Source organism: Rattus rattus, chromosome 16 (genome assembly GCF_011064425.1).
Source record: "Rattus rattus isolate New Zealand chromosome 16, Rrattus_CSIRO_v1, whole genome shotgun sequence".
NCBI lineage: Eukaryota > Metazoa > Chordata > Mammalia > Rodentia > Muridae > Rattus > Rattus rattus.
In genome coordinates, this window is record NC_046169.1 from 40000915 (window position 1) to 40023737 (window position 22823).

General features: G+C 51.1%; 1 protein-coding gene across 1 annotated transcript in view; it reads left to right on the forward strand.

Moving 5' to 3' along the window:
* Ssh1 (slingshot protein phosphatase 1) overlaps positions 1–20961 on the forward strand; it is a 56501-nt gene extending 35540 nt beyond the window's left edge. Inside the window, exons 7-15 of the mRNA XM_032886634.1 lie at positions 573–638; positions 4057–4251; positions 5490–5583; positions 7057–7185; positions 9649–9695; positions 10680–10826; positions 12720–12920; positions 15653–16202; positions 19141–20961. Coding sequence (XP_032742525.1) covers positions 573–638; positions 4057–4251; positions 5490–5583; positions 7057–7185; positions 9649–9695; positions 10680–10826; positions 12720–12920; positions 15653–16202; positions 19141–20367 — 2656 coding nt within the window. The 3' untranslated portion in view covers positions 20368–20961. The remainder of the gene's footprint in view (positions 1–572; positions 639–4056; positions 4252–5489; positions 5584–7056; positions 7186–9648; positions 9696–10679; positions 10827–12719; positions 12921–15652; positions 16203–19140) is intronic.
* Positions 20962–22823: the final 1862 nt, after the last annotated feature.

The window sequence follows — 22823 nt, forward strand, 5'->3', positions numbered from 1 at the left end:
CAAACATCATGATCAAGAAGCAAGTTGGGGAGGAGAGGGTTAATTCAGCTTACACTTCCACGTTGCTGTTCATCATCAAAGGAAGTCAGGACAGGAACTCAAGCAGGTCAGGAAGCAGGAACTGATGCAGAGGCCATGGAGGGATGCTGCTTACTGGCTTGCTTCCCCTGGCTTGCTCAGCCTGCTCTCTTATAGAACCCAGGACCACCAGCCCAGGATGGCTCCACCCACAATGGGCTGGGTCCTCCCCTCTCCCCCATTGATCACTAATTGAGAAAATGCCTTACAGCTGGGCCTCATGGAGGCATTTCCTCAAGGGAGGCTCCTTTCTCTGTGATAACTCCAGCTTGTATCAAGTTGACACACAAAACCAGCCAGTACAGGTTGTGACCCAGAGTACACAGATGAGGGAAACGCCACAGGGTAATTTACTCTTGGGGTACCAAGGATGGTGCTGGTCTGCTTTTGCCCTCGTTGGACAGCAAGTCTAGGGAGGGCCTACCTACCCAGAGTCTTAAGGGGCTTGACTGGAAGCTTGAGTTCTCACTCAGTCTCCTGTTTTCCCTCCTCAGGGGGTTCAGTGTGAGCACGGCGGGCAGGATGCACATATTCAAGCCAGTGTCTGTCCAGGCCATGTGGTAAGTGTGCTTGGGGGGCTTTGAACTCATTAGCAGCATTTTATACTTGGCAGAATGAATAGAAAAGCCGATTGTAGCCGGGTAGTGGTGGTGCACACCTTTAATGCCAGAACTTGGGAAGCAGTGGCAGGTGGGTTTCTGTAAGTTCGAGTTCAGCCTGGTCTACATAGTGGTCTACATAGGACAGCCATGGCTGCACAGAGAAAACCCCATCTCAAAAAAACAAGCAAAACAACAGAAAAGAAATGATCACTTGGGGGTTGGGGATTTAGCTCAGTGGTAGAGCACTTGCCTAGCAAGCGCAAGGCCCTGGGTTCGGTCCCCAGCTCCGAAAAAAAGAAAAAGAAAAAAAAAATGATCACTTGTATTTGGAAGCTAATTGTGTGTGCGTGTGTGGGTGCATGGGTGTTCAGAAGCAAATCTTCCATAACATAACTGGCCACCTTAGCTGTTTGGAGGTGTTTGATTCAGGGTCACGCAGCTAACTCTCTCTCATCCACTGTTAGAACATTCCCGTCACCCCAACAGGAAGTCCCCCTTCACCCCGCTGGCCCCTGAAGATTCTGTGCTTTCTGTTGCTATGAACCCCCTGTTGTAGGGACCTCCGAGAGCATTCACCCTGTTATTTGTCCTACATCTCAGTCTCTTTACGTCATGCTCAGGCTCCCTCATGTTGAGGGGAAGACTCTATGGCACTGAAGAGCCCTCTGGCCTATTTGGATTTGCTGTTGCTGTTAAAGATTTATTTATTTTTATATAAGTACACTGTAGCCCTCTACAGACACACCAGAAGAGGGCATCAGATCCCAGTGCAAATGGTTGTGAGCCACCATGTGGTTGCTGGGATTTGAACTCGGGACCTCTGGAAGAGCAGTCAGTGCTCTTAACCGCTGAACCATCTCTCCAGCCCTATCCTATTGTTTATCCCCGAGGTGTTTATTTCTTACCGTAGCTGCACAGGTCTTCAGTAGAGCTCCAGTTTCTGCAGGTCCCTGTCAACATTGTTTTTGTTTATTGATCACCATCTCGGTGACTGTGGAGTTGTATCTCGATCAGCAGTTTTTATTTTAGTTGTATGTGTCTGATGCCTTGGTGTGGGTGCAAGCTCGAAATGCAGGGTCTGTGGAGGCCGAAAGAGAGTGTAGGACCCTCTTGCCTGTGAGCAGAAGACATGGGTGCAGGGGACTCCGGTTCTTTGCTCAAACAGCACCTGCTCTGGCCCACTGAGCCTCCCAGCCCTCCTCTGTGTCTTTTTTTTTTTGGTTCTTTTTTTTTTTTCCGGATCTGGGGACCGAACCCAGGGCCTTGCGCTTCCTAGGCAAGCGCTCTACCACTGAGCTAAATCCCCAACCCCTCTGTGTCTTTTTGTTACATTCTCCCAATGACGTATATACATTTTATATATGTGTGTCTTTGTTGGGAAATGTTCCGTCTAAGTTCCTTACCCATTTAAAGAAAGGTATTACTGTTGAAGATGAGGCTTTGCCTGCTGACCTACTGAACGCCATCCTGGGGTACATTCACTTATTCCTTGTACCTGGCACACAGTAGGTGCTAGGTTTGTGCAGTTAAGGTCCAAGCACTCTGCTCGGCTGGAGTGGAGAGACGCAAGGGGGTCGGGAGATAGACCCTGGTTGCCTCTTGGAGTTTAAAGCATCTTGAAAGGAGGTGTTGTTGGGGATTTGGCTCAGTGGTAGAGCGCTTGCCTAGGAAGCGCAAGGTCCTGGGTTCGATCCCCAGCCCCGAAAAAAAAAAAAAAAAAAAAAAAGAAAGGAGGTGTTTACACAAGTATGAACAAACTAGCGTGTCATGCCAAGAAAAATGGGTAGTGTTCTCTTGGTGGTCAGACCACAGAACACCAGCTGAAGGGCCAGGATCCCGGGGAAGGGAAGGTTGCATGACCCTCTACACTGACTGGACTTGGCACTGTTTGCAGCTTCCAGGTCCAGCCTCTTAACGGGTCTCTCTTGGGTGTGTCCAGCCTGGGGCCACACATTCAACCTAGGTATAGCTCAACAGGTTTGCAGGTCCAATGTCAGGCCGCGCTGTGGTGTGAAAGGTTGTTTACTCCCATTAGCTAAACCGTTCATGTGAGAGAACAAAAGAGTTGGAGTAAACTAGGAGAAACTTCAAGCCTGAGATGCCTAAGATGAGCGTTTCCAAACGACTCCTCTTGTCCAGGGAGAAGAGAGTCCCAAAGGACCCTCTCAGGCCACCCGGCTAGTGCTTCCTCCCTTCCCGCCCCTACTCTAGGCTATGCTCACTTCCGGGTCATTCGAGGTGGGCGGGGCTAAGGAAGTCCGCCTTCTGACCCGCAGTGTTTCTTTGGATAATCGCTGCGGCTTTCTCTTTAGCCAAGTTGTTAGAATCGTTATTAATTATCATCGTTTGTGGCGGCGGTGGTTGGTTTTACCCACCCCCTATTTTAGGAACTAGAACTGAATTTAATAAACATTTGACTAAAGTTTATTTCCTCATCCTGCCCTGACGGTGGGACAGAGACTGTAGACAGACAAACGGATGTTGGGCTGCTTTGCTCTATCTGTGCGCCATCGCCGTCCTCTTCTGCCTCTGCCGTACCTCCCTCAGCTGTCCATTCCCTGAGAAATTCTCAGCCTTCAGTTTTTGTCAAAAGAAATAAAAAAGGCAGGGCTGGAGAGATGGCTCAGCGCTTAAGAGCACTGACTATTCTTCCAGAGGTCCTGAGTTCAATTCCCAGCACCCACATGGCGGCTCACAACCATCTGTAAAGAGATCCGATGCCCTCTTCTGGTGTATCTGACAATAGCAACAGTGTACTCACATACATTAAATACTTTTTTTTTTTTTAAAAAAGACCCTGTCTCAAAGGATAAGGCTAGCCTTCAAAGAAATAAAAAATGCTAACTAAATAAAGCATACACATTTTAAAGCCCCCCTATCCCCAAGATGTTACATACAGAGAGGCAGGTCTGAAGTGCATTCGGAGCCCCTGCTGTTCTTTAAAGACGTTTCCTACCCATAGATAGTACAGCCCTGCCTGCAGATCTCAAGTCTTTGGAGTTGGTTGCTGGAATGCAACCCGACCAGCTTGGAAGACTTAGGGGCAATGGGATGGGGTCTGCTGCTTGCATCTGTTTATTCTTTTGGAAATGGTGAGGGATAGCCTATCTGCTTGCCAGCTTAATTGATAGAGCCTCTGGGGGGGAGTTGATAGCTGTATCTAGCTGCTGTGTCCTTCACACACCGTGCGAGCAGAGCCTCCAAGAGGGGATCCTTTCTGAATTGCTTGTTCCACTGCTGGTGAAGGGAGCACCCTTGGTGAGATGCAGAACCCGATTCCCCTAGCGCCCCCTTGCACCCCGCTCCCTTGGGCCCCGCCCCGCCCTGCCCCGCCCCGCCCCGCCCCATCCGGAGTTTCTCTCCTTGTCCCTCCCAGGTCTGCCTTGCAAGTGCTTCACAAGGCCTGTGAAGTGGCTCGGAGACATAACTACTTCCCGGGGGGAGTGGCGCTCATCTGGGCCACCTACTATGAGAGCTGCATCAGCTCCGAGCAGAGCTGCATCAATGAATGGAACGCCATGCAGGACCTGGAGTCCACGAGGCCCGACTCCCCCGCGCTGTTCGTGGACAAGTATGTGCAGAGGCTGCCTCCCGCACTGATCAATACGGTCCTTTCAGGGTCCTGCTTCCTTCCCTTGCAGCCCCTTGACTGAGAACCCCTTCCTAGGACAGGTTTAACCTGACGGAACCTGTACCTGTGGGCCGGAGGTTCTCAACCTTCCCAATGCTGTGACCCGTGAATACAGCTCCTCATAATGGGCTGACTCCCCAACCATAAAATTATTTTTGTTTCTACTTCATATTAGTAACTTTGCTACTGTTGTGAATCACAATGTAAATATCTGTGTTTTCTGATGATCTTGGGTGACCCCTGTGAAAGGGTCATTTGACACGACCCTCCTAAAGAGGTCATGACCCACAGGTTGAGAACTGAACCACTGCTCTAAAAGGTGTGTGTGTGTATTTGTGTGTGTGTGTGTACACTATAGATGAAGAAGCCTCACAAGGGCCTCAGCCCCTCATAGACACACCCTCTTTCCCTTTAGAAACAATTGTTTGTGGAGAGCAGTCCCCCACTTCATCAGATCAACACAGGAACATGCCGCCCTGCTGCATCTGCACTCTGTGCCTAAACCGTGTCCCCTTAGGTTCTAATCCCTGCTTCACTTACAATAGTAGGTGCAGAGTCTTCGGTCTTGGGTACCTTGATCCAGAGGGCTGTCTGCGCCTTCACAGCACCCTCAGCAAAGAGAGTGACCTGAGGCCACACTCTCCCATTCCAATCCCAGAGCAAGGTGTCAGCTGAGATCTTGGTTTTAAGAGAAATGACCAGACACAACCAAGATGTCATGAGAAGAGACAGAAGGATGACGCTGATTGAGTCATTTGAAGTCAGCTGGGGAGTGAACCATCCAGGTCTCCACTCCATGGCCCTGAGAGCTAATTAGTAGGGCTGGCCCCCAGACCTGCCAGGGAGTGCACAGACTCTCATTTCATGGGAGCACTTAATGAGGATACAGCAGTGGCCCGAGGTAGAAGGGTCAGGTGGGGACTGACAGCCCAGAGTGTTGGCCGTTACTATAAGTGACCTGTATGGGCAGCGGGTCCCCTACCCAGGCCTGCTCTCTTTCTATGTGGGCTCCTGTGGGACTGGAGACGGAGCTTCTCTACCCCGCCCATGCTGAACACACACCCACAACACCCTGTGCCTGTTGAGAACCACCGAGGGTGTGAGGTCCCTGTGAGGTGTCTCTCTATACGGTAGAGATGTTTAAATGTATATTAGCTTCCTATATGTTTTCCTCCTAGGCCGACAGAAGGGGAAAGAACTGAGCGTCTCATTAAAGCCAAACTCCGGAGTATCATGATGAGCCAGGACCTTGAGAATGTGACTTCTAAGGAAGTAAGGCATCCTCCCCGTCACCTACCATTGCCTCTGAAATATTCTCCTCCCCCTTCCCCACTCACCTACCACCTCTATGAACCATCCCTTTCCCCCTTCCCCTCCCTCCTGTTTCCCCAACCCCCCCCCCCTCCCTGTTTCCCCAACCCTCCCCCTCGGTCCATAGCAAGCACAAGGCCATCACATGAGTTTGTCTTGCCAACTTCTCAGCAGAGGCAGGCCCGGGATCTTTTGTTGTATAATATGTGTGCATTCGTCCACGCTGGAGGCTCCCCACACTTTGCTCTGCAGTGGCACTGTCTGTGGAGGTCCTGGGCTTAGCATTCGGTTTTAGTCTAATTCTGGAGACCGTGGGCAGGTTGCCTGCCCTCTCTGAGCCTTGAGGACAGCTGACCAGGTCCTTAGATTCCTCCCAGGGACCTCAGTCAGCAGTGTTCTTTTCTGCATCTGTGTTTCCCCTCAGCCTTGTGCTGTACAGGAGATGTAATTCTCAGGTTTCTCCCTGTGCCTTTTAAGCTTCTCCCAGGTCAGTTTTTCCTTTGTCCATTGCTATAATTAATAATAACAATAATAGTGGTAATAGTAATAATAGTAATAATAATTATAGTAAAAGATGCTGTAGGCGCTGGAGAGATGGCTCCTCCTCCAGATCATCTGAGTGCTATACCCAATGCCCATACGGTAGCTCGCAGCCCTGCATAAACACCTTCTAGAGGAGATCTGCTGCCCTCTTCTGGCCTGTACAGGCATTGCAGGCACATGGTGCACAGCCATACATGTAAACCGAACACTCGAACAAATCTAGAGGCCCCGCCTTGGGTTGCACACAACTTTAATTCTAGCACCATTACAGAAGTTCTCTGACTTCAAGGCTCACTCAAATTCCTACCTCAACCTTAAATCCTCGTCTTTAACTGGTTAATACTTTAAAAAAAAAAAATCATGCTGTTATCCCTTTTCCTTCTAGAAAGCGACTTTACCTTCCCACTGCAGTGTATTTGGTACTTCACTGTAAATGTGTAGGTTTTAAACTCAATAGAAAAAAAAAAACTTAGGAAAAAAAACCCATATTTCTTTGTTGAGGACAACGGGCTTCCTCCAGTTGGGTTACGTTGTAGGTAGAGAGAGTGAATGCCTGCACCCCACACAGATGCGCTACCTGTGTCTAAATGCATTACCCTGGGCAAGAGAATGAGGACAAACTCACACTTTTTGTAGATAGCCACAGTTCCCACTGTGGCTTCACACCTGTGCAGAGGTGGGCTCCTTCCTGTTTGAGCAGATCACTTCCAATAGGTTCTGCCCCCATCACTCCTAACCGCCCACAGATCACTTCCAATAGGTCCCGCCCCCATCACTCCTAACCCGCCCACAGATCACTTCTAATAGGTTCCGCCCCATCACTCCTAACCCGCCCACAGATCACTTCTGATAGGTTCTGCTCCCCATCTCTCCTGTTTGTCCTGCCCACAGATCCGAAATGAGCTGGAGAAGCAAATGAACTGCAACCTGAAAGAGTTCAAGGAATTCATCGATAACGAGATGCTGCTCATCTTGGGCCAGATGGACAAGCCCTCCCTCATCTTCGACCATCTTTATCTTGTAAGAATCCCAGTTCTGGTGGGACCTGGTTTGGGGACCTAATTTTGGGACTCCCTTTGGGGACCATACTCACAGACATATACAACCCAGATAAGGTTGTGCCTTAGCACCTACCGGAAACACAGGTAGCTGAGCCGTTCCCCTCGGAGGCCACTGAAGGATGCACCCCACCCCCACCGTGTCTCCTGTACTCGGCATCTTCAGTCTGTACGTAAATCTCCATAGAAGGCAATTGGCCAATTTTCAAAGGCAAGCAGATTGCTAAAATTAGCCAGGGGATCATGAATTGAAAGTCAGACCCAGCAAGGCCATGTTCCCGCTCCTGCACTTCACCTGTCCTGTGTACCCACCCCCACCCCACTGAGTCAACTTGTCTCTCCCCCTCATCCAGTGATTACTATGGCTAAGTGGGGTACATTCTGGAGCCGGCAAGTGCAGATTCTGTAGGCTTGGTTATGGACATTGACTGCTTAGAAGAGAAAGTGTTTCATTATGGGAGTGGAAGGAAGATGGTATTAGCTACCGAGGGGCCCCTTCAGTCTTCATAAATAGATGTCTCTATGTATATACATATGTACACATACACACACACACACACACACACACACACACACACACACGTGGGGGGGCTTTAAGTAGGTTTTGAGACAGAAGCTCACGCTGTACCTCAGCTCAGGCTAGCCCAGAGTTTGTGATCTTCTACCTCAGCCTCCTGAGCATTGAATGTATATATTTTATATTCCTGTTTATATGTGACTGTCCCCACATGTACAGGTCTCATACTTTATCCGCTGAGATGTGAGAAGGCGACTCCCTCCACTCTCTCCACTAGGTGGTGGTCATAGCCAAAGGACTCAGCTCTGTGGAGCTGGTGGAGACTGGGGAGCCGGGGTGCCTGTGCCATTCTTCCTGTGAGCGATGTTAAAGGAATTTTCTGCTCCAGGCTGCCTCTGAGATGTGAAAGTCTAGCTCACATTGCTTGATGATCAAACCCTGAGCCCCAGAGGACCTGGGGAGCTCAGGAGAGGAAGTCGGCAAGGAGACTGAGATACGGAGACAGGGAGGGTCTTTCTAGGACTGAGTGGCTGCATTTTCAAGTGCATCAGTGGTTGCTGTTTGTGTTTCTCTTCCCAGCTCCTTGACTAGGAACGGAGTTTTTAATGATACAGTGTATCAATGTATCCAGTCACACAGCTACAGCCAGTTGGATACAATGTATCGATGTACCCAGTCACACAGCTATAGCCAGTTGGATACAATGTATCAATGTATCCAGTAACATAGCTATAGCCAGTTGGATACAATATATCAATGTATCCAGTCACAACATCTATAGCCAGTTGGATACAATGTATCAATGTATCCAGTCACACAGCTATAGCCAGTTGGATACAGTGTGTCAATGTATCCAATCACACAGGTATAGACAACTGGATACAGTGTATCAATGTGTCCAGTCACACAGCTATAGCCAGTTGGATACAGTGTATCAATGTATCCACTCACACAGGCTATAGACAGTTGGAAACAAGTCATTTGAAGGGAGGAAAACTATTCCCAACTCCCACAGGGAGGCTGTCACTCACAGCATTTTGCTGTGTTAATTTGTCCATTTTCAGTTTCCTCTAGGGCTAGGATTGGAACCCGGGGCCCAGCACTGGCTTTCTCTGATGCTGTGTAGACAGCAGACACTCTGCCTGTACTGCTCCTGAGTAGACTTTGTCTCCCTCTTTGTTTTTTTGTTTCTTGAGTATCGCCTCCTTGCACCATCATGATGATTATTTTACAAAACAACCCTTACGGGGCTAGTGAGATGGCTCAGAGGTTAAGAGCACTGACTGCTCTTCCAGAGGTCCTGAGTTCAATTCCCAGCAACCACATGGTGGCTCACAGCCATCTGTAATGAGATCCAAGGCCCTCTTCTGACCCACAGGGATACAGGCAGAATGTTGTATATATAATAAATTAATAAATCTCTAAAAAAAAAAAAAAAAAAGTTATTGTGTAAAAAAAAAAAAAAAAAGTTACCAAACAACTCCTACTATATACTCCTGTCTGGCCTTAAATCTCAAGTTCATGGCAATGCTCCTGCCTCTGCCTTCTGTGTAGTGGGATGATTTGTTTTGAAGTGCCCTTCATCAGGATTATTGTCACTTATGTTACTGAGTCCCATTGTTTTTCCCATGAATAGCCCTAAATGTCCCTCCTGTGTTCCTAAGGGTCTGTGTGAGCCCTGGTTATTTCCTTGGAAGAGCTGTTTGTAACTCGGAATTACCGGGTCAGAGGGTGGGAACTTTTTTTTTTTTTAGTTTATGTAAGTGAATACACTGTAGCTGTCTTCAGATCCACCAGAAGAGGGCATCATCTGATCCCATTACAGATGGTTGTGAGCCTCTCTGTGCCGAAAGTAGTTCTGAGACTGGAGTGTTAACACTCACGGGACTTTGTATGATCTGTCTCCAGGGCTCCGAGTGGAATGCATCCAATCTGGAGGAGCTGCAGGGCTCAGGGTGAGTCCCCTCTTCCCCACCTCTCCAGGCAGCATAGGTAGCCTCTGCCCTGCCATTGCCTCAGCCTGGTCTCTGCAATGGCTGGAGGGGCTCATGTGCTTCAGAGCACTAGACCCAGTAATCCGTGGTTTCTAGATTCTTCCTGGAGTCTGAGATGATTGTGGGGGTCTGGGTGTAACTTAGTCACCCTGGGGGATGGAGGACAGCCTGGCCCTGGGCAGTCATTGCTGGGCAGGAATTTGTCTGTCTCTAAGAAATGTTCAGTGGCAGGAGCAAACCTTTAAACCAAGCCTGTGAAGAAAGCAGTCACGAAATCACCGTTCTGTGGTCCAAGGAGCTGGCCTTCTTGAACCTGCTGCAGTTGAAAACTGAGGCTAAACAGAGTTTAAAGTACACCCTTAGAACTTCCGGTGAGCGGTATCCCCCCAGCAGTGTCCGTCCTCAGGCTTCAGTCTTACCGGGAATAAATACGGTGATTCAGGGAGCTCTCTTTGAGGCGTTGTTATGCTTGGCGAAACCTATTTGAGACCCTTTCCAGTTACCAAAACTGTTTTGGTTTTCAGGAAATGAGTGTGCTGGTTCAGGGTGGAGGGAGGGCTGTAGAGTCTGGGCTAGCAGATGCCCTCAAACAGGACGAGAGTTATAGAAGCACATTCTGCTTTTTAACTATTTTAAGAGCAGAAGTTTTGTTTTGTTTTTAAGACAGTGTCTTGCTCTATAACCCAAATTGGTCTTGAATGTACCATTAAGTGAAGGGGTTTTGATATGACGTGGGTTACTTTTGAGTAATGCATTCTTGTCCTATGAAGAAAACTCACGCAAAAGATGACCATTAAGCAAAATAAATAAATAAGTAAACAGACCTCTCACCACAAAGGCATGTCCCGTGGTGTGCATATCCTTTGACTTTTCTCTGCCAGATTTTTGTAACTTTGCTTTTCCTGTCCCTTGTTCTGATTCTCTGGGCTCTTTGCTTCTTTTCAGGGTCGACTACATTTTAAATGTCACTAGAGAAATCGACAATTTTTTCCCTGGCCTGTTTGCATACCATAACATCCGAGTATATGATGAGGAGACCACGGACCTTCTTGCCCACTGGAATGAGGCCTATCAGTTCATAAACAAAGCGAAGTAAGCCTGTGGGAAGGCAGCCTCGGGAGGAATAGTGGGGCAGGAATGAGTGGCGGGCCGGGCCGGATAAGGAAGCTAACCGCAGACAGGAGAGGTCATCCTGGATACAGAAGCCTAATGTCCAGAGAGGTGGGACTATCTGGTCGACCATTGTTTTTGTTTTAGCCACCTGTTGCAGTAAAATTAAAATCATACTGTGTTTTATCCCACACTAGGTCCAGCACCATAGCACCCCATGACATCTGTTAGATGTCTTCATCTCTGTCAGCAAAGCATCTCACCCACTCTGCTCCATCCCATATCACACTGCTGATAGCCTCTCTCTGAGCCTGGCAACAATCTCTCTCTCTCTACCCATCCCAGTTCCCAAGACAGGTTGCCATCATGCCAGAAATTTACACCCCAATTCTGTGGCGGCCCAGTGTCTCCAGCCACCACACACTCTCTTGAACTCAACTAAATTGCCACGTGAAAGAACACACAACACAATAACCTCTGATCCAAGTGATAAAATGTAATTGTCCACATAGACATACAAAGCCCTGTACACATCCATCCCTTTCGTTTTCTTTCTTTTTTTTTTTTTTTTTTTTTTTGGAGCTGGGGACCCGAACCCAGGCCTTAAGCTTTGCTGGGCAAGTGCTCTACCACTGAGCTAAATCCCCAACCCCCACATCCATCCCTTAAGAATATTCATAACAACCTGTAGATGTGCAGAACACCAGACACCAGAGTGGGCAAGCATTGGCCTTATTCACAGGGTGCCCTCAAGTGTGACATTGAATCCAGTGTTTATCATCAGTAGATGCCAGCTGGGGTTCAATGCCCAGATGCCACTGGGGAGCTCTCTCCTGGAAAGGGCCGGTACATGCTGGTCTTCGGGCTCTTGGAGAGTTCCCCAAGGAATGCAGGCTGTACCCTTTCCTGGAGTAGTTCCATGCTCCTGTGTGCCTAGAACAGGGCAGTCCTGAAATGGGACCATCTGCACTGTCCCTGAGCCCTGGGGCCCCTCCTTACTCTCCTTTGGAGTAGCTATTGTATTGAAGTTCAAGGCAAAGACCCCCGTGCCCCATCCCCAACTCCCACTCCTGTGCTATAGAGAAAAACCCTCTTACTTAGGAGCCTCCCAATCAAAGCTACAAGGCGTGTCCTTACCAAAGCCCACCTTTCTTGCTTTCCCGGAGCACAGACTCCTCGCCTGTGAGTTTAGAAGTCAGGAAAGACTGGGGCTGGTAGAACGGTGGAATTGTAAACCTGGTACAGGAAGCTGGAGCCTCCCTGGCCCCATCCTCGCTTCCCTGCTGGAGCCTCTGCCAGCCTTACAGCCTTCACCTTCTCCAGCAAGGAGAGGGTTGGTCACTGTTCCTTTTGTATCTCGGAAATCAGCTGTGCCCGGGCCAGCACAGCCTTCTTACAAGCAGCAGATTGGCTCCATCTTCCCCCTGGTTCCATTCTCTCTTGGCCAGATTGCTGTCGTCCCTATGCTCCCTCTGGGCGCTCACTCTCCCCAGAGCGCAGCCTTTTCTCCTTGCTGGCCTGTTTTTCGACAGTAGCTCATTCAGGGGCCTCCATCTGCTGTCGAGGCTCAGTGGCTTTTGCAGAACTCCCATTTAACAGTTCAAGCGATGCCTGGGAAGTGGCTGTAGGTAGCCTCCCGTATCCCAGTGACAGAGGAGATTCCATCCTGAAGCCAGGTATATTGGAAAGCTGGGTCAGGCCATGCAGGTTCATCTGTTCTCCCACTGTGGGCCAACTGATCTCACAGCGAAGATAATTTCCTTTAGAAGGTGGGTTAGATCACTAGGGCAGAGAAGGGTTGGGGCTGTGAGATAACGTGTAGGTGGGGGACACTGTTAATCCTTGCTCTCAGTCCCCACACCCACCTCCCTGCAGAAGGAACCATTCCAAGTGCCTGGTCCATTGCAAGATGGGCGTGAGCCGGTCTGCATCCACGGTCATAGCATACGCCATGAAGGAGTTTGGCTGGCCCCTGGAGAAAGCGTTTAACTACGTGAAACAGAAGCGCAGCATCACGCGGCCCAACGCAGGCTTTATGAGGCAGCTGTCGGAGTATGAAGGTATCCTGGATGCAAGGTGAGTGAACGAATACCTAGACACAGGCTGGCAGACGACGCTGCCCAGGCTGCCAGGAGCTCCCACAACTGGCAGCCAGCCTCCCGGGAGCTGGCTTGTAAAAAACAACTATTGTTCAGACTCTGATTAGTGGCTTCCAGGAGGGATCCGTTTTGATTTTGTTGGCACATGTAGAAAGCTTGTCTTCGCTGGGCGAGGGAAGGTACTTAACTCCTTATCCAAGGCATGTCCTGGTATGTGGTGTGGGCTTGAGTGAATTCATTTCCTAAGTACCTGCTTTATGCCAAACTCAAGGCTGAAGAGTCTGATTTGCCACACATGAGCCCTGCAATATTCCCCCAAGCCCAGTTCATCTTCTAAGTTAAGGATGTGACACCCGGGCCTCAGTTGCTGGTGGTCCCTCATGGTACACCCGGAAGACTAGAAGGACGGGCTCACAGGTTGTGTTGAAGGTAGTGTTGTTCACGGTAGCACAGAGGCGGAGTCCGCCAGTGGATGAGTGGGTCAGTAAACAGGGAGAGCACACAGGAATCTTCTTCTGTCCACTGGAGGAAGGCAGTTGGATGAAGGAGCTCCTGATTGTGGGTGAAGCTGCATAGGGAACTGAAGCTAGAAAACTGCCTGACCCGGAAATTCAAGTCCGGCCTCTGCCATTTATCAAGGTCCCATCTCCTCACGCCATAAAAGGGCAATTCTGATGTGTAGTGCATTCCAAGCAAACTCTGGGGCCATCAGGAAAAATTGTGTGGCCCCAGCTTGTGTGAGGTCCCTAGAGATGGAGAATGCGATCTTGGTGGCCAGAGGCTAGGGAAGGGACAGAGACTAGTGGGTGGTGTGCATTCTGCACCAGGGACAGTTACGGAGACGGTGGTGTCGCGGTGTTGGGAATTGTCCTGCCAGGCTGTGTAGATAGAAGTGATCGAGATGGCACACTTTACTACAGTTTAAGAACTGGCATGGCTCTGTGAGGATGCAGGAGCAATCACTACAGGTCCTTTGCAAGGTGACTCCCAGAAGTTCACCAGTGTGGCTGCTAAAACTGCTCCACACCTTAGTGTAAAGTTCAGCTTCTTGCTTTACAAGTGAGCAGAGGGAGGCAACGCTGACAGGTTAACTTGTCTCATGTCACACAGTGACTTCAGGTGTGCCAGGAAAGAGGTTTACACCCACATGCATTGACTGCCACAAGAGAAAGCACTTGCTGCACGAGGTGGGTGGGGGGTATGTGTGGCGGGGTGGTAAGGGTGGTAAGGGTTCCCCCCAGAGGTCCTACCCTGCTGGAACAGATGCCAGTATCTGAGGACTCACTTTCTCCCAGCTCCGTGTCCAGTCTGCACAAGCAGCCACCTGGATTATTTCTGGGTAGAACAGAAGGAATCCAGAGGCAGAGTGTTCCTGCCGGGTTGGGCAGGCTGGGAGAACCACTGTAGCCATCTCTGGGCTGTTACATTGTTTCAAAGAGTATCTATCAGGTTCCCAGGCAATAGCAGGAGGAGGTAAAGTATGCATTGCTCTCCCTTAGCTTAGGGAACTGGAGTGAAGGTTGCCTGACCCAGTTCACCTGATGCCTTCTTTCCCACATCGCAGTCTAGCCAAGGGTCTCATGAAGACCCACACTGTGGGGTGTGAACCTGGATTGCAGTCAGTGGAGGGAGTGCACGGATGAGCTTCTGCAGGCAATCTGTAGTTGCTTCTCGGTCTCACCCCACATACCCCACAGTGTGGATTCACTCTGAAGCCTGGGAGGTGGAGGCGATCTTGGTGATTACCTCTGTCATGTAAAGTTCTTTCTCTCTGCTTTTATTCGTGGCTTATACCTTCAAAGGTGTTATAAAAGCAGTGCCAGCCCCTGCCCCTGACTTGAAAGCCATTGACAGTTGATGCTTCTGAGGGAGGCTCCTGGTGGGTTGCCCATGCTCTGACATGACCTATATCCATGAGTTATGGCAACATAAACTGGACTCAGTGGGTAGTTTTAAAAGACAGAAATTGGGGTGGTGAAGCCAGGGTAAGTATGATCAAATATATGGTATGAAATTCTCAAGGATTAGTAAAAAATAACTTTTTTAATGCCATAAGGCTGGCATTGGTAGTGGTAGAATGTCTGCTGTCAGATGCAAGTAATAATTAAAAATATCAGGAGAAAAGAAAAAAAAAATATCAGGAGAATTCATTCCAGCCAGGCATGTAATCCCAGCACTTGGAAGGAAAGAGGTAGAAGAATCAGGAACTCAAGTCTAGCTTTGGCTACATAATAAGTTTGGGGCTAGCCTGAGCTTGATTCTTAAAAAGAAAGGAATAAAAAGAGGAACTCATTTAGAACAGACCTGTAGTCTCTGCTTGAAACAAATACTTGGGAGTTTTCTGGAATCTCCATTTGCCTCAGGACCCTGGTGTGCAGAGAGCTTGATGCATGCCTTCTGCCTTGACCCCTGAGTTTTCTCACATTGTAGGTGTGAAAAGGTTGATACTCTCATGGTTGGAGCCCTCCGTGTGGTGACTAAGATTCACACAATAAGATAAGCACAAACAGGAAGGTGGAGGGGGCGTAACCTCCAGTCAAAGCTCCCTCTGCAGCTGCCACATTGTTACCGCATGGCAAGCAGTCTCCAAAGGATGCTCCTGTAGGCTGTGAATAGAGGGAAGGCTGCTTCCTGACCCCGTCCCCTACCCGGCCCTCTAGGACCTGCTGGTACTGCTCTCAGCTCACCTCCTGCCCTTACTCCTTACAGCAAACAGCGACATAACAAACTGTGGCGCCAGCAGCCGGCAGATGACCCCATAGCAGAGCCCAGTGAGTTCTTGCCAGAGACCTTGGATGGCACCCTGGATACTCAGCTGCCCTGTTTGGAAGATGCCACCCACCCCGGGCTCCCGAGAAGCCTACCCTCGGGAGGACCCTCTCTCCCCTGTTGTTTCCGAAGACTCTCGGACCCCCTCCTCCTTCCCCACCGTGATGGTGCGGGTGGCCTGGTCCACTTAGAAGACCTTGAGAGGGATGCTCTGTTAGAGGATGAGGCTCAGCCAGTGGAGGTGCGCAAGCTGATCCCGAGTCCCCAGGAAGGTGACAGGCTGTGTGAAAAGGATGTAAAGAGGAAACTGGAGTTTGGGAGCCCCAAAGCCCGCAGCGGCTCTTTGCCTCAGGTGGAGGAGCTGGAGAAGGACGGCAGCCCAAGACCGGGGAGGTGGAGGCGGGCCTCCACGCAGCTGGAGAGAGGTTTGCTTGACCAGGAAAACCTAAATAACAACAACAGCAAGAGGAGCTGTCCCGATGACTTTGAGGTAGGCTGGGGACCGCGGTGGGGAGCAGCATGCCACATCATCTCTACCCGACCCGCAGCCCTCACTGTGCAGTCCCCACTTCAGCGCACGGGATTTATTTCAGAGGGAAGGGGACTGCTATACCTGCCTAGGTAGCACGTGCACACAGTGGGGACACTCAAGCCTTGCAGAAGACCCCCTTATCTAAGGTGGGGCTCCCGAGTCATGCCGTTGTCCCAGTTCTCACTGTGTCAATACGGGGTGTTCCCGAGTCATATCGATGCACCCTCAGCAGTGCCCATCCCCCTCACCCCCCAACCTTTTCATCTCAGATGGCTTTGAAACAAATCTCCAGAGGTGCCATCTCCTTCCTAAGTGGTCCCCTGTGGCAGAGTGACAGCGTGTGTGGGTTAGCTTCGCCAGGTGTCTCATCTTCTGCCTTGTGTTAATACCGAGCTCTCCGGGTCCCTCATAGCCACCATCCTTGAGGGGTGATGCGCCGTGTGCCTTGGTTAGCTACAACCTCAGGCTGCTCAGAAAGTCGCTGGTCCCAGGTCCTGTCTTCCTTGTTCCAACATCTGGCAGTGACCTAGAAGCGGGGCTGTCCTTGCAGAGGGCCAAGGGAGCTGCCGCTTTTGGGTTCTGCCTCTCGGGTACTCACCAAAGGCTTGGGGTCAGAAACTTCATGTTCCCTGGCCATCCCTGCCACTCCACAGGCAGTGACGACTCTCAGTGGGGACACCAAGGTAGGAAGTTGGTTTGTATTTAACTTTGTGCTACAATGCTGAGGGAGGGAGAATGAGACAGACAGACAGACTGACAGACAGACCTAGCCACCCCAGGCAGTTCACTGCTGTCCTCTAAGTAATGAAGTATGTTGCAGACCAAAGAGGAACTACATGCCTCCCCCTCTGCCCACCACTTCCCTCAGAGAGAACAGATGTTGTAAAACGCCTTTGTCTGGAACCACTGTCCTGCGGCTAGCCCCAGTGACCTGACCGTGAGTCACTCCATGGTGACCAGGAGAGCAGCTTGGGTATGGGCTCAGGGAACTTGGCACCAGAACCTGGCAGAATTAGACCTAGAGGTGGGTCAGACCAGTGCGGGGTCCTGCTCTGTGTCTCTGAGCCCCACATGTATGAAACAAAGGAAGGCAAACTTATTCACAAGGGCACAAAGGAGGACAGAGCTTGACCCAGAAGGGAGGTGCATCATCTGTGGCCTAATGGGGAGCGACTTGCTAAGCCCAGGCTGAGGAGCAGTGCTGATCAGGGAGCTATGATCTGGGCAGAGACTCCCCTGTGTGAGGGACCGTAGCTGCGTGCGTGCTGCAGTGAGGTGATGGAGGTGAGAGATGGCTGAGCCCCCTGGCATGTTGGCACAGCTGGGTGCCGTGTCCTGGGCACCCAGGGAAGCACAGGGGACTCTAAGCAGAGGGAGAGGTGACGGGCTAAGCTGGTGGGTAAGAGCACAGCCTGTGAGCCTGAGTCAGGCGTTGGCCATGCAGAGTGACATGAACCTCTTGGAATTATGGAAAGAGGTCACGAAGGCTGCATTTGTAGCAGAATTATGAGACAACCCCCCCCTCCCAACCCAGCGTCTGGAAGGCTGCTTATCCCACAAGTTGAGGGGGTCTCACTGTTGGGCAGCAGGAAGAGAGCTGGCTCCCTCAGCCGCCCTTACCCTTCTCACCTCCTTCATCGCCAATCACAGGGAGGCCAAAGAGAAGTCCTTGTCCTGTTCACTGAGCCCCAGTGACCAAAGGCAAGTCCCTTGGGAGACAGCATAACATGGAGTTAAGTATGTTTGAGTTTGTGTTGGAGGTGGTCTAAATACCATTTCTGCCCCTCCCTCCATCATGGCGACTAGGGGTTCCGAGCTACAAGGCGTGCTGCCAGGGAAGGGTTTTGCTGTATTCAGACTGCGGTTGCCCCCATGGCAAACTCTCTCAGCCCAGGAGAACCCTCTTTCTATGGTGCAGAGTCAATTCTGTTCAGTTCCTTTTTTTTTTTTAATTTATTTACATAATACAAGTACACTGTAGCTGCCCTCAGACTCACCAGAAGAGGGCAGCAGATCCCATAATAGATGGTCATGAGCCACCATGTGGTTGGTGGGAATTGATCTCAGGACCTCTGGAAGAGCAGTCAGTGCTCTTAACCGCTGAGCCATCTCTCCAGCCCTTCTTGATGTTTTTAAATTTTATTTATTTTTTTTTAAAGATTTATTTATTTCATGTATAAGTACATTGTAGCTGTCTTCAGAAGCACCAGAAGAGGGCATTGGATCCCATTACAGATGATTGTGAGCCACTATGTGGTTGCTGGGAATTGAACTCAGGACCTCTGGAAGAGCAATCAGTGCTCTTAACCACTGAGTCATCTCTCCAGCCCCTAAATTTTATTCTTAATGGCATCTCTGTGTGTGTACATACATGCACATGAATGCCAGTGGTCACAGAAGGCAGAGGCGTTGGATACCTGGGAGTTACAGGCAGTTGTGAGCTGTCGGGCACGGGTGCCAGGAACTGAACTCAAATCCTCTGGAAGAGCAGGAAGTACTCTTAACCAGTGAGCTGGTTCTCCAGCCCCCTGGAGCCTGCACCCTGCTTTCCAGACCATGGCCAGGGAAGGGTCAGCCTGGTGGGTGATGGAAACAGACAGAGAAAGGGGGGGGGGTACTGGGAGTCTATCCCAGTCGTATGGCTTAAGGTCTGCCCAGGACAACATCTTGGCTTGTGGAAAATCAAGACATCTCTTACACTGTGCTGACCTCTGTTCACAATCCAGTGTGTCCCTAGGGGTCTGTAATCCTGAACAAATGAAATGAAAGCACTGCCCCTCCCCCACCACGGCGCCAGCCAGCCAGCCAGCCACCCTCCCCTACCATGGCTACCCTCTTCGTGCTTTTGGTCTTTGGCATGGCATCAAGCCGCCTCACTGTCCTCTGTCTCTTGCAGCGTGATGCGGTGTTTGGGATCCTCAGCAAAGTGAAGCCTCCCTATACATCCTGTGCCGACTGCATGTACCCGGCAGCTGGCGGGGCTCCTGAGGCCTTCATGGAGCGGCATGAAGACCCCAGCTCCTCTGCCATCTGCACCCAGCCGACCTTCCTCCCCCACGTCACGTCTTCCCCAATGGCCCACACGAGCAGCAGGTCCCGAGCTCCGGAGAGGCCAACCTCAGGTCCAGCCAACACCTCTCCATTCCTACTACCAGCGGGCTCCAGGAAGCCAGATGTCAGTGGTTCTGGAGCCGGGTCTGCCCCGGAACCACCAGCAAGCCTTCCAGAGCCTTCCAGAGAGACCTCGAAAGCCCTTCAGAAATCTCTCCCGTCGAAGAATTCCCACTGTGATAAGAACGCAGCCAATACGGAGGCGGCGGCAAAGGAAGAACTGTCGACCAAGAAAGATCCGAAGCCCTCAAAGGACCTGAGGCTCCTGTTCAGTCAAGAGGGGGAGAAGCCGACCGCCAATAGCTACCTGATGCAACATCAGGAGTCCATCATCCAGTTGCAGAAGGCAGGCCTGGTCCGAAAGCACACCAAAGAGCTGGAGAGGTTGAAGAGCCTGCCTTCAGACTCACCATCTACCTGCCGGGACAGTGCCGCCAGCAGGTTGGAGGCCAGCATCCCCGAGGAGGGTCAGGAGCCTGCACACCCAGCCCTAGACAGCCAAGCTGGAACTGAAGAGAAGCCTGTGGGCGGAGCCTCACAGAAGAGCCCTCCGCCTACCCTCCTCCTCCGCCTAGATCACACCAGTAAAGACTTCTCTAAAGACTTCCTGAAGTCCGCGTGCTACACCCCCACCCCCTCCTCCATCAGCTCCAACCTGACCCGGAGCTCCAGCAGCGACAGCATCCACAGTGTCCGAGGGAAGCCAGGGCTGGTGAAGCAGCGGGCGCAGGAGATCGAGACGCGGCTCCGCCTGGCCGGCCTCACCGTGTCCTCCCCACTGAAACGTTCCCATTCCCTCGCCAAGCTGGGAAGTCTCAACTTCTCCACGGAGGACCTGTCCAGTGAGGCTGACACGTCAACCATCGCCGACTCACAGGATGCCAAGTGCACTCTCTCTTCCTTCTTGCCCGAACCCCAGGCCGCACCTAGGGACCCCTCTGCGACCTCCAAACCATCAGGGAAATCCGCCCCAGAGAACTTGAAAAGCCCAGTGAGGGTGAACAAAAGCTGACTAGCTTCCGGCTCTGCGAGGTCTTCATAACGTCTTGATCCGCTCTCGAGTCTTGATTTGTGTTAACGACTTCAGCCTTCTGAGCTTTCCCCGCCTAGAACCTGTGAGGGGGGACACCCAGGGGTGGGGCCTGGGCAACCCGGGAACTGTCAGCCCGGAGTCCGGTTCAGATGCATACACACAGACTGGGGCTTTGTCTCCGTTGTTGGGAGTGTGTACCTGACATGCGCCAAGCCCTCGCTTTGATTCCCCAGCAGCCCATAAAAACCAGACAAGGCTGCACACACCCACATCCCAACACTGGAGGTGGAAGCAGAAGGATTAGAAGTTCAAAGTCATCTTCAGCTACTTGGTGAGTGTTGGGCCAGCCTGGTGGAGAGAGTGAGAGAAAAAAAAAAAACTGTGTGTACATACAAAATACTCAGTTTGCAACGAGTAAAGGAGCCACAGTGGTGAGGTCCCCGCTGCCCATGTTCCTGGCTCAATCCGGTCCTCGAGGGAGAATCCTCCAAGGACAACACAAGGCCTACCTCTCCGCTCACTGTGCATTTCATTTATAAAATAGTAATGACCAAGGCTCGATCCGAGGAACAATGCTGTGTCCAGAAGGGTTTTTCCAAGAGAATTGTGGGGGGTTTTGGGTTTGGTTTGTTTTATTCTTTTGAGGGTGGTGACCCGCAGAAGCATCAAGACTTTGAACCTGACTATCCCAAGAACAGTGAGAAAATATCATCAGAGGAAGGCACTTAGTGGCAGCGGCCCGTATAACAGTCCTGGTGCCCACGGTCGAGGGGGTGGGGGATGGGTCCTCAGCTGCTGGCTTCAAGCTTACATCACCCAGTCACAGAGAAGGGCACTGCTGAGCCTTGTCTGCTGCTAACAAGGCATCCTGTTTGGGATTCAGACCACCTCCGGACCTCAGGACATGAGGTCGTGGGTCTGGGATGTGGTTCATCCCGCTGAGACACTGTGACCCCCACCCCCACCCAAGGCTCTCGTTCAGTGCCATCTCCACATTTGTTGAAAGGAAAGGCAGGTCAGCAACGGGTACTTTCTTACAGGACGCTCCCCAGGAGCCACTCTGAGAGGAGAGAGTCTGTTAAAAAAAAGCTTCACAGATGTTTACGAAGTGTCCCTTCCCATGGGGAGAATAGAATACTGCTTCCTTGTCTCCAGCTTGCCATGCTGTAACGATGGGGCAGAGGAGGCTTGGCCACAGCACAGGTATGAGTGCAGGTTAGCTCAATGAAGCAGGGGGCCTGGGCTCTGAGTTCAAATCATGGTCCTCTCCTGGTGCCCATCGTGAAAAGAGACAAGCAGCGAGGCCGACCAGCAGAAAGCCTTGACTTGGTGTTCGGCAAATGGTGGCGCACAGCCCTGTGACATCACCTGGGCTCTGTTGGTGGTTTTGGGTTTTGGTTTGGTTTGGTGTTTTGAGATAGGGTTTCTCTGTAGACCAGGCTGGCCTCAAACTCAGAGATCTGCCTGCCTCTACCTCCCTAGTGCTGGGATTAACAGTGTGTGCGACCACTGTCTGGCTGGCTGACTGCCTTCCTTCCTTCCTTCTTTCCCTTCTTCCTTTTCTTCCTCTTCCTCCTCTTTTCTTTCTTCCTTCCTTCCTTCCTTCCTCTCTCTCTGCAGTACCCTCTGCTGCCTTGGAACTTTCTCTGGAGACCAGGTAGGCCTCGAACTCAGCAGGGATCCATCTGCCTCTGCCTCTCAAGGGTTTGGCTTTTGTTTTTATTTTTGAGGTAGCCTCTCATCCTGTAGCTCAAGCTGGCCTCAAACTCACAGCAATCCTCCTGCCTCAGCCTCCCAAATCCTGTTTTGATCACAGGTGTCATCCCTTCGTGCCCCCAGGCTTAGTCGTAACCTTTTTAAGGGTAAACGGTCTAGACTTGTGATCCTACCCTCAGGAGGCTGAGGCAGGTCCATCGTGAGTTAAAGGGCAGTCGGGGCCACAGAGTGCGATTCTACCTCAGAAGTGGTAAATAACCTTGCCACCAGAAGATGGCGTTACCTGCTTCAGATGTCTTCTCTGCGAGCCCCGGTAGAAAGCTTGCTGACTGGTTTTTTGCGATGCCCCAGGGCTGCTTGTAACATGGCAGGAAGACAGGGGACGTATTTGAAGGCTGCCTTTGCTCCTTGGATATCTCAGACCAAACCCTTCCCGCCTACACTTCAGACTTGCCAGCTGCCCTTTTACCTCTTGAGCAGACGGAGTCCTTGTGGAGGTGACCACAGCTCCATCCTGCGGTTGACTGGTTCAGCCAGACAGTTCCGTGAGACCACAGCATCTTTAAGGATATGGTGTGTTCTGGAAGTACACGGATGGGGGCCTCCACCGCACTGGTTAGAACGGAGTCTCAAAACGGCCATCCTGGTGAACGCCCGAGCGTCTCCAGGATCCAGGCCAGTTCTCTTTTCATTCCCGTGGGGGTCTTTGCGAGCTCTGT